The 12,196-nt window shown below is 37.6% G+C and overlaps 1 protein-coding gene across 6 annotated transcripts in view; it reads left to right on the top strand.

The window, feature by feature from the left end:
• Window positions 1-12,196, top strand: part of USP9X (ubiquitin specific peptidase 9 X-linked) — a 136,846-nt gene that overhangs the window by 104,554 nt on the left and 20,096 nt on the right. For all 6 annotated transcript variants that reach the window (XM_062183741.1, XM_062183739.1, XM_062183740.1 and 3 more), the window contains 4 exons: window positions 2,037-2,227; window positions 7,701-7,874; window positions 9,055-9,196; window positions 11,200-11,953. In XM_062183741.1, coding sequence (XP_062039725.1) covers window positions 2,037-2,227; window positions 7,701-7,874; window positions 9,055-9,196; window positions 11,200-11,953 — 1,261 coding nt within the window. The remainder of the gene's footprint in view (window positions 1-2,036; window positions 2,228-7,700; window positions 7,875-9,054; window positions 9,197-11,199; window positions 11,954-12,196) is intronic.

Here is a 12,196-nt window from a genome sequence, read left to right as displayed (position 1 = left end):
GCAAAGGTTTGAGATGCAATTCAGGGAATATAGAAAGATGTTCAATTAACCATAAAAACAACTAAATTCTACTCTGTAACTGTCATGTGATTGTGACCTCTAGGGATTTCTGTCTTCATATTACATCTTCTACTTTTGTATTTTTAAAGTTATGATAAAATACCCATAAAATTATCATCTTAACCATTCTGAAATTAGCAGTTCATAATGTTGTACACCATCACCACTGTTTATCTCTAGAACTATTTTCATCTTACAAAACTTTGTGCCTATTAAATAGCTCTCTCTTCCCCCAAGAACCCCAACCCCTAGCATCCACCTTTCTGTCTCTTTGTTCTTGACTACTCTTCAAAAGACCTCACATAAGTGGAATCATGCACTACGTGACTTTTCGTGACTGGCTTAATTCATTTAGCATAATGTCCTCAAGGTTCATCCATGTTGTAGCATGTGTAAGAATGTCCTCTTTTTTAAGGCTGAATAAACTTCCATTATTTGTATATATAGGTTGAATATCTTTTCAAAAATGGTTGGGACCAGAAGTGTTTGAAATTTATTTATTTTTAGATTTTGGATTATTTACATAGACTTTGCTGGTTGAACATTCCTAATCTGAATCCAAAATGCTCCAAAACCTGAAATTTTCACCCACTGATGCTCAAAAAGTTCTGGATTTTCATACTAGTGATGCTTGATCTGTGCCGTGTCTCACTCATGCATTCACATCCATTGGTATGCACTTGGGTTGCTTCTCCATTTTAACTATTACGAATAAGGCTGCTGTGAACATGGGTGTACAAATTATTCTTTAAAACCCTGTTGGCAATTCTTTTGCCTACCTGCCCAGATGGAAAAGCTTTAAATCCTACAATGATTCTATTTTTAATTTATTGAGGAACAGTAGTGATCAGGTGATTTTACATTCTGACCAACAGTGCACAAGGATTCTGATTTCTGCATGTCTTCACCAAAATTTATTATATTCTATTTTGATTATAGCCATCCTAATTGGTTGTGAGGTAGTATTTTGTTGTGTTTTTACATTTCCCTAATGGTTAGTGGTGTTGAGCATATGTTCCTGTGCTTATTATTGGTTATTTGTATGTCTTCTTTGGGAGAAAATCTCTTGAAATCTTTTATGTATTTTTTAAATCAAGTTGTTTTCTGTTCTGTATGTATTCAGGTATGTATTCAGCTTCCTCCAGGTCTCCCACGTAGATAGCAGGGGCTCAAGCGCTTGGGCCATCTTCTGCTGCTCTTCCCCAGGCCATTAAGAGGGAGCTGGATAGGAGGAAGCACAGCAGCTGGGACACATACTGGCACCGACATGGGGTGCCAGTGTCACAGTGGCTGCCTTACCACTGTACCACAATGCCGTCCCCCAGATACATGATTTTATTTTCACCCACCGTGTAGGTTGCCTTTTTATTCTATTGGTAGTGTCTTTGCACCATGAAGTTTCATTTGTGTTTGTTGCCTTTTGTCTTTAGTATCATCTCCAAGAAATCACTGCCAAATCTAATGTCTTGAGCCTTTTACCCTGTTTTCACTAAAGAATATTGTGATTTCAGCTCTTAGATTTAGGTCTTTTATCCATTTTGAGTTAGTTTTTGTATATAATGTTACATAAGGGTCCAACTTAATTGTTTTGCATATGGGTGTCCAGATTTCTCAGAACCATTTGTTGAAGAGTACTTCTGTTATTTATTTGTGTATTTTATTGAATGTTCCGAACACTTAATGTACGTTATAAGTGGTAGAGCCTGCACTTGTTTTAAGTCTAACTTAATCGGTTATATTATACTATTGATATGTTTTACCTCTCCAAATAGATGGTTAGGGTTGCTGGTTACGATACCTCATGGTAAAATGGTGAGGACAAACACTAATGTTATAAATTGTATGCATTTAAAGTTATATTCAATGGAAATGAGAAAGATAATAGAAGTATAAATCATTTGTTCACTGTTTTGGCGTTTGTCAGAACATACTTATTCTGGATTAGTTCATTCGTGGTTTTTTTGTTTTGTTTGTAGAGCAATGTTGATCCCAGGGATGATGTATTTGGATATCCTCAACAATTTGAAGACAAACCAGCATTAAGTAAAACAGAAGACAGGAAAGAATACAACATTGGTGTTCTAAGACACCTTCAGGTCATCTTTGGTCATTTGGCTGCTTCTCGACTACAATACTATGTGCCCAGAGGATTTTGGAAACAGTTCAGGTAAACTATGAATGGGTAGTAATAGTGATATTTCATAAAACTTAATGAACATTTCAGTATACCAATGATTAACTTCTCAAACCTGTGTTAGGAGGCATCTTTATGTTTAATGTTTAGGCGGTAATGATATTGAAATTGTACTTAGTTGGATTTTTTTTTTCTCTCATTGTCCCTATAGGAGGAGTTAGAAACTGTCCTGGTTAAGGAGGGGCATCATTCTTTAGTCTTTTAAGATGCCTTATTATGAAAACATCTGATATATACAGAAGTAGAGGGAAAAGTATGAACCCTTTACTCATTACTCAACTTCACAGTTGTCAATTTGTGGTCAGTCTTGTTAAGTCTGTACTCCTTTTGACTTCTTTCCAAATTGGTGGGTTGGTTAGTTTCTTCTTCTTCTCCCCTCCCAAATCTATCTATTTGAAAGGCAGAGTGTCAGAGAGAGCTGGTTCTGGACCAGATCTAAGCCAGAAGTCATAGACTCCATCTGCGTCTCCCAAGTGGGTGACAAGGATTCAAGTACTTGACCATAATCTGCTGCCTTCCCAAGTGCATTAGCAGAAAGCTTGGTTGGAGGCAGGGGAGCTGGTACTCAAACCAGGATATGGACATCATAAGCAGTAGTTTAACCTGCTGTGGACCACAGCACCCACCCCTTCAGATTGTTTTGAAACAAATCCCAGATATGTTTTGTCCATAAAGAATCCAGTATGTATGTATGTTTGTTTTAAAACATAACTATTGGGGCCGGCACTATGGTATAGTGCAGCACCAGCATCCCATATGGGCACCAGTTCCAGTCCCGGCTGCTCCACTTCTGATCCAGCTCTCTGCTATGGCCTGGGAAAGCAGGGGAAGATGGCCCAAGTCCTTGGGCCCCTGCACCCGCGTGGGAGACCTGGAGAAAGTTCCTGGCTCCTGGTTTTGGATCTGCACAGCTCCAGCTGTTGCGGCCATCTGGGGAGTGAGCCAACTCTCTCTGCCTCTGCCTCTCTGTAACTCTGCCTTTCAAATAAATAAATAATAAATCTTTTTTTAAAAATTACTATGCTATTATCATGTCTCTTAAAAGATCATTATTAAATATGTCTGTCAGTGTTGGAATTTACCCAGTTATCTCATAATTTTTAAGTTAAGATACAAATGAGGTACATATGCCAAAAATGGTTAATAATGACTCTTAAATCTCTTACCACCACCACAACCACCCCCACTTTACAGTTATTGGGAGGAAGAATAAAAGGAGATAGTTTGTCTTATATATTTTCCCACAGTCTGAACTTTATTGCTGAGATAGGTGCATATTCTGTTTTAATATTTTCTGTTTGCATCAGCCCCCTGCATCTCCTGTAAATGCCTAGTGAGATCTGGATGTTTGATCAGACTGAGGTGTTATTTTTCTTTTCATCAAGATCACAAAATACCAATATTCTAATTTTATCTTTCTTTTATTTATTAGCTGGGATAATTTTTCCTCACCAACTATTTGGGTACTCTAATTCCTAAAGTGGATGTAGTACAGTGACACACCCACACCCAGTTCACCATGTCAGTCCATTATTCCCCTAACTAGGCTCCACCTTTCCTCCCAGCTATGCTTTTGCCCTTTCAGTTGCATCAACCACTTCAGTTCTCTCTTTCCCTGGCTTTTCCCGTCTCTGCTCTAAGGCTTTCAGCATTTCAGTTCCTGCTGTTCCAAATCACTCTGAAACTTTTTGAGCTTTTATCTTAAAAATTGTCACTCAGTTTATAGTGTTCTCTCTTCTAATACCTTTGTTTTTTTATTCCCTATGCTAGTGTAGCTCAGTTTTTCTACACTAGCACTCTGGAATTACCACACTTCAGACTCATAATCTAATCTACTCTTGATCCATGTGGGTTAGTTAACTGTGTTGCCTCCACTCCTCTAGTTTTTTTTGTTTTTGAACATTTCAGACCTGCAGGTTAAAGAGTAGTATGATAATCACCTTAACTCATAACCTAGATTTATGATTTTGTTAACATTTTACCATATTTGGTTATCTTCTGTATGTATGCTTGGGTTATAGTTTGTTTTTTTCAAACCCAATTGATGGTAAGTAGCAACCATGATACTTCTAAACTTTTAATGTGTATCCTCTGATAATAATATTGTTGTCCTACTTAAATTACTTTGGTGTAATGATTTTATTACATATAACATTGAATAATCTGTAATATTCATTGGTATATATTCTAATTTCTCTAAAATGACCTTTTTAAGTCTTAGGGGATTTTTTTGTTTTGTTTTTTCTTTATCAGAAAGGAATCACAAGAATTTGTTACCTCTTTGTTCCACTTTTAATCTAAGATAGTTCCCCTTGGCATTGATATTTTTGAAGAGTTTCAAGCTAGTTGTCTTGCAAAATGTCTGCCTTGATTTATGTGATGGTTCTCTCACGATTGTATTCATGTTAAATTTTGGGAAGGAGGGCAAGCAAACTACATAAATATGTTATATGCTTCTTTTTTTAAACTTTTATTTAATAAATATAAATTTCCAAAGTACAGCTTATGGATTAAAATGGCTTTTTCTCCCCCATAACTTCCCTCCAACCCACAACCCTCCCATCTCCCGCCCCCTCCCCATTCCATTTGCATCAAGATTCATTTTCAATTCTCTTTATATACAGAAGATCAATTTAGTATATATTAAGTAAAGATTTCAACAGTTTGCACCCACACCGAAACACAAAGTGAAAAATACTGTTTGAGTACTAGTTATAGCATTAAATCACATTGTACAAAACATTAAGGACAGAGATCCTACATGAGGAGTAAGTGCACAATGACTCCTGTTGTTGACTTAACAAATTGACACTCTTGTTTATGACGTCAGTAATCACCCGAGGCTCTTGTCATGAGCTGCCAAGGCTATGGAAGCATTTTGAGTTCGCCAACTCCGATCTTATTTAGACAAGTTCATAGTCAAAGTGGAAGTTCTCTCCTCCCTTCAGAGAAAGGTACCTCATTCTTTGATGGCCCATTCTTTCGGATGGGATCTCACTCGCATAGATCTTTCATTTAGGTTTGTTTGTTTTTTGTGGTGGTTTGTTTGTTTGTTTTTTGCCAGAGTGTCTTGACTTTCCATGCCTAAAATACTCTCCCCATGGGCTCTTTAGCCAGATCCGAATGCCTTAAGGGCTGATTCTGAGGCCAGAGTGCTGTTTAGGACATCTGCCATTCTATGAGTCTGCTGTGTATCCCGCTTCCCATGTTGGATTGTTCTCTCCCTTTTTTATTCTATCAGTTAGTATTAGCAGACACTAGTCTTGTTTATGTGATCTCTTTGACTCTTAGACCTATCATTATGATCAATTGTGAACTGAAATTGATCACTTGGACTAGTGAGATGGCATTGGTACATGCCACCTTGATGGGATTGAATTGGAATCCCCTGGCACATTTCTAACTCTACAATTTGGGGCAAGTCCAATTGAGCATGTCCCAAATTGTACATCTCTCTCTCTCTCTCTCTTATTCCCACTCTTATATTTAACAGGGATCACTTTTCAGTTAAATTTAAACACCTAAGAATAATTGTGTGTTAATTACAGAGTTCAACCAATAGTATTAAGTAGGACAAAAAATAAAATACTACATAAGTATGTTACGTGCTTCTTACCATGCACCTCCTGACTCAGTGCAGAATCACTTGGTATCTTAACAGATTTCTCATTGTAAAGGATGCCATTTCTCTTTCTTAGTTATTACATTGACTCCATATGAAAGTATGGGAGGTTGGGTATAGATTAAAAATAAAGAGAAAGAGCTGGTGTCATTTCCAATAATGAAACAGATTGATTTTAACAATTAATGATGTGTCTGACTTTAAACTTACTATGTACAAATTGTTGTTTTATTTTCATTGAGATGACATTATTTGCTATATAGAAGTGTTATCACAAGAGTTCTTCTGACATTAGCTTTTCTTTTTAATTTTTCATTGTATTTGAGAGGCACACACATACGCATGTGTACATGTGCCCACACACACACACACACACACACACTGCTCCCATCTGCTGGTTCATTCCCCCAAATGCCTGCAACAGCAGAGAATGGGCTAGGCGGAAGCCAGGAGCCCAGAACTCAGTCCTGGTCTGCCACATGGTTGGCAAGGAACTGTCAACCTGCTGCCTTCCCGGATGTGCATTAGCAGGAAGCTGGAATTGGGCGTAGAGCCGAGACTTTTACCTAGGCACTTCAGTATGGGATGCAGACATCCGAAACAACATCTTAACCTTTCTGTTTTTACTTAGAATAATCAATTTAAGAATAAATTGTATCTTTGTACTATGTTTTCAATAATTTAAATAAAATGAAAGAAATAAAGTGTAATTCCAACACCTACATAAGAGTAAGACTTGAAAGGCAGAGAGACATCTCCCATCATTGGTTCACTCCCCAAATGGCTGCAGCAGCCAGGGCTGGGCCAGGCCAAAGCCAGGAGCCTGGAATTCCATCCAGGTCTTGTGCGAGTGGCAAGTACTTTGGCCATCTGCTACTGCTTTCCCAAGCACATTGGCAGAGAGCTAGATCAGAAATAGAGTAGCCAGGACTCGAATTGGCACTCACATTGGATGCTGGCATCACAGGCAGAGGCTTAACCCACTGTGCCACGATGGCAGTTGGCCAGTGGTTAAGATGCTAGTTGAGAGGCCCACATCCCATGTCATTGTCTGACTCTGGCTGTTGGTTCCAGCTTTCTGTTAATACATACTCTTGGAGGCAGCAGTAATGTCTCAAGTAGTTGGGTGCATGCCATCCATTTCAAAGACCTTGTTGACTTGACTCCTGCCTTCAGCCTTGGTAGAGGGTCATTAGGAGCATTTAGGGAGTGAACCAGAGGATGTGAGTGCTTTCTGATGTGTCTTTCAAATAAGCATTTTTTGTTTTTTTTTTTTTTTTTTTTAAGAATACTTACATAAGGCAGACATTTCTTGCTAATGCACGTCTGGGAGGCAGCATTGATGGCTTAAGCATTTGAGTTCCTGGCTCCTAGCCTCACCTGTCCCCTTTTCCCCCATTACTACTTTGGTGTTGCAGGCATTTGGGGAGATCTCTCTGTCTCTCTTCTCTCAAATGCATAATAAAAACACTTAAAAAGTTACACCAAAAAAAAAAAAAGTTTCATATCCAATATTACCTGGAACAGCCATCCTTCTTGGAGCCATCCTGTCCTATCCATCAATCACACCAGTAGTTTCAAGGCAGTTCTTTGCCACTGGAGTACTAATTTTATGTTAGCCTAACTCGCCCTTCACTACACTGTCTAGGTAGATCGTGCTTTTTTGTTTTTGTTTTTTTGCCCTATACTTCTTCATTTAATTGAAGAATGAAATCTCAGTTTATATACTATCATTTTGTGGATGTGTTGCTTTTTTTCTCCCTAAAATTGAACAGCATATAATTCTAAGAATGTCACATGTTACATGTTTTATTCATTTCTTAGGCTTTGGGGTGAACCTGTTAATCTACGTGAACAACATGATGCTTTAGAATTTTTTAACTCGTTGGTGGATAGTTTAGATGAAGCTTTAAAAGCCTTAGGACATCCAGCTATGCTAAGTAAAGTCTTAGGAGGTTCCTTTGCTGATCAGAAAATTTGCCAAGGCTGCCCACACAGGTAAGCAAGCAGTAATGACATTGAAAATATATTCTTTTGTGTGTGTGTGTGTGTGTGTGTATAGACAAACATAAAAAAATTTTTTTTTACTGGACCTTAACAAACAAAAGTAGAGGATGCCGCTGAATACTTAATGTCATAAACTGAATGAATTACGTATTGCACATACCTTACCACTTGGGAGCTTTTCCTTTTTCTAGGTTACTTTTGGTTCCTTTTATTCTGCCTAATCTTACTATTTGATGCTCTTATGTTCTTTTATGTGAGATTATTTTTCTTGAGGAAATAAAATGGTATTTTGGAAAACTATATGTGTTACTTGTAAATCTGCCCTTCAGGTTAGAATGTAAGAAGTATAATAGTATAAGCACATTAAAATAGTATTTCCTATACAAATGGCACACTGACTTCAAATAAGCACTGATTATTGTTATCACTCTTTTTTTTATAAGATTTATTTATTTGAAAGAGTTACATAGAGAAAGAGAGGCAGAGAGAGAGAGAAAGTCTTCCATGCCTCACTGGCATCCCATGTGGGTTCCGGTTCAAGTCCTGGCTGTTCCACTTCTGATCTAGCTCCCTGCTAATGCACCTGGGAAAGCAGCAGCAGATGGCCCAAGTGTTTGGGCACCTGCACCCACGTTGGAGACCTGGAAAGAGGCTCCTGGCTTCGGCCTGCCCTGGGATTACTGCCATTTGGGGAGTGAACCAGCAGGTGGAAGACTGCCTCTGCTTCTCAAATATATATATATGTGTATGTATATATATAAAATATATATATGTCTTTATTAAAAAAAAAAAACCTATCCAGAACTTAAATTCATGCTTTAGCTGTGACATGAATTGACTTCCTAAACAAATAACACTAGAAGTAGCATGATAAGCTATAAAGAGCTTAAGCTGTTAGAATTTCACCTAGTGATCTTAAGTTATCCCAGTGCTCTCTTAAGTTGGTGATATTTCTCTAATAGATTTGTCATGGGGACAGCCTATTATCTGTAGTCTGTAAATAACCTAGAATATTGTTCAGTACAGGGTAAGGACTAAGAATACATGTTAGTCGTCATTTATTGGTAACATCCTACAGTTTATATATTTTGTATTGTGTAATAAATATTGAAAATGTAGATTTCTATAAGTTATAAGTAAACTAAGGAATAATCCTTTTTGATCATTTTAGGTACGAATGTGAAGAATCTTTTACAACTTTGAATGTAGACATTAGAAACCACCAAAATCTTCTTGATTCTCTGGAACAGTATGTCAAAGGAGATTTATTAGAAGGTGCAAATGCATATCATTGTGAAAAATGCAATAAGAAGGTAAGGATTATCCAGTTTTATTTAAAGTAATTATCATATTTAGTTCATCCTCAGAATCTGCCCTCTTGTTCTGTACCCTACTTTGTTACAGTGATAGCAGAGATCATCAAGATAATAATTGATTTAAAGATTTGTCAGGGAAATATTAACAAATAATACCAGAGGGACTAGGGAACACAGGTAAGTAAGGGTAAATGATTTCAGAAATCATAGTAGCTTAAAAATCTCATTCTCAAGAGTTACACACTTTCATCTCTACAAAGAAACACAACTTCTGTTGGACCCCTCAAAGCTACAGAGCTGGATAAAGAAAAACATTCTTCCCCTCATGTCTAAGGTCACTCATGGAGACTAGTTTGCTGAAACTTAATTATTTAACCAAGTAAGATGTCTTTTACCACTTGCGGTTTTAAAGCCATTTTTTAATCAGATTTCTAGACTAACCTGATTGATATTTAACTATGGGAAATTAACTCTGAGAGAATTCACACAAAAGTGGGTACTTCAAAAAAGTTCGTGGAAAATGAGTTTATTTTGGTATGAAATGTTTGATGTGTTTTTTTCGTATATGGAAAGTGCATGTTAGGAAAAAACTTTCCATGGATTTCAGATTTGTTTTTTGTGCTAAAATTAACTCATACATTAAATTTTATTTTTCCATGAAATTTTTTTAAGTACCCTTGTACAATAAATAAATAATGTTTGTCTTTTGGGGTTTCCAAACTCATTCACCTCCAAGTCACCTGTGTTACTTTGACATTATAAATTAGAAAGGTACTAAATTCTAAAAAAGTGAAATTATGGGTTATAAAGCCATACTGCCTGCCACCCACAGCTCAGAGACTTAAGTTACTTAACCTCTCTGTGACCCCTGATCTCCTCATTCTTAAAATTCAGTGGTAGGGCTGGCGCCATGGCTCACTTGGTTAATCTTCCACCTGCGGCACTGGCAACCCATATGGGCGCTGGGTTCTAGTCCCGGTTGCTCCTCTTCCAGTCCAGGTCTCTGCTGTGGCCCTGGAGGGCAATGGAGGATGGCCCAAGTGCTTGGGCCCCTGCACCTGCATGGGAGACCAGGAAGAAGCTCCTGGCTTTGGATCGGCGCAACACCGGCCGTAGTGGCCATTTGGGGAGTGAACCAACGGAAGGAAGACCTTTCTCCCTGTCTCTCTCTCTCTCTCACTTTCTATAACTCTACCTATCCAAAAAAAAAAAAAAATTCAGTGGTGCTCTGCTAGAGAAGATTGTATTAAATATTACTTCTTGTGCAGCCCACAGCATACATTACCTAGTATCCAATTGCCCAGTATATGTTAATTGCTATTGTTGTTACAGTATGTCTTTAGTTATTTTCACAGCAGACCTTCAGTAGAGTAGCAGTAAACATCAAGTAAGTAATAATATTTAGATAGCAGTGACACATAGAAACCAGGCAATAAATAAATGTCTATCACTAATTTTTGCAATCTATAGCAAATGGCATAGGCTGTTTACATATTATATTTTAGTTAACATTTAAATCAGCTGTGTCAATGTCATCTGTTTGTTTATACTTAGAAATTCAGATAAATCTTAACAGGATTGTAATGCCAAGTTTGCTTTTTTGAGGAGGCATGTTAGCCTAATGGCTAAGATGCACACATCTCACATTGTAGTACATTGTCCAATGTACTGTATGTACTGACTCCTGACTCTAGCTTCCTGATATAATAGAGACCCTAGGAGACAGTGGTGATATTCAATTTTTTGGGTCTCTGCTTACCCATATGGGTGACTGGATTGAGTTCCTGGCTTCAGCCTAACCCAGCCTTGCCTTTGTGACCATTTGAGGAATGAACCAGCTGATGGGAGCGCGTGTGTGTGTGTGTGTCTGTCTGTCTGTCTCACTCTTAAAGAGTTTCGGCTTCTTTTTTTTTCTTTAAAGTTTCGTGGTTTTTTGTAATGCTTGCTTATTTGCAGTGGATTCTAATAGAACATCCAACAACCTTCCTTGTTTATTTCAGGTTGATACTGTAAAACGCTTGCTAATTAAAAAATTACCTCCTGTTCTTGCTATCCAACTAAAACGATTTGACTATGACTGGGAGAGAGAATGTGCAATCAAGTTCAATGATTATTTTGAATTTCCCCGCGAGCTGGATATGGAACCTTACACAGTTGCAGGTGTTGCTAAGCTGGAAGGAGATAACGTAAACCCAGAGAGTCAATTGATACAACAGAATGAGCAGTCTGAAAGTGAAACAGCAGGAAGTACAAAATACAGACTTGTAGGTGTGCTTGTACACAGTGGTCAAGCAAGTGGGGGACATTATTATTCTTACATCATTCAAAGAAATGGTGGAGATGGTGAGAGAAATCGCTGGTACAAATTTGATGATGGGGATGTAACAGAGTGTAAAATGGACGATGATGAAGAAATGAAAAACCAGTGTTTTGGTGGAGAGTACATGGGAGAAGTGTTTGATCACATGATGAAACGTATGTCATACAGGCGCCAGAAAAGGTGGTGGAATGCTTATATACTTTTTTATGAACGAATGGACACAATAGACCAAGATGATGAGTTGATAAGATATATCTCAGAGCTTGCGATCACCACAAGACCCCATCAGATTATTATGCCATCAGCCATTGAGAGAAGCGTACGCAAACAGAATGTGCAGTTCATGCATAATCGAATGCAGTACAGTTTGGAATATTTTCAGTTTATGAAAAAACTGCTTACATGTAATGGTATTTACTTAAACCCTCCTCCAGGTAAGTACCAATAGTAATAACAGTTCTCATGGGATTGTTAAGTTCATATAAATTAACGTTTTCACTAAACAGGTACAAATTTTTGCTTCTGGTTATTGAAGTTACATTTAAGGTGGCTCTTAACCTTTGAGCAGTATATATTGACTTATTGTTTGGAAATAGAAACTTATTTTAACAGTTGATTTTTGACTAGTTTGAAATGTGCTTGAGTGAGCTGCTAAAATTTAGAATTAGAATGATCTC

The sequence above is a fragment of the Lepus europaeus genome, chromosome X, assembly GCF_033115175.1.
Source record: "Lepus europaeus isolate LE1 chromosome X, mLepTim1.pri, whole genome shotgun sequence".
In the NCBI taxonomy this organism is placed as follows: domain Eukaryota; kingdom Metazoa; phylum Chordata; class Mammalia; order Lagomorpha; family Leporidae; genus Lepus; species Lepus europaeus.
This window is presented reverse-complemented; position numbering and strand designations above follow the sequence as displayed.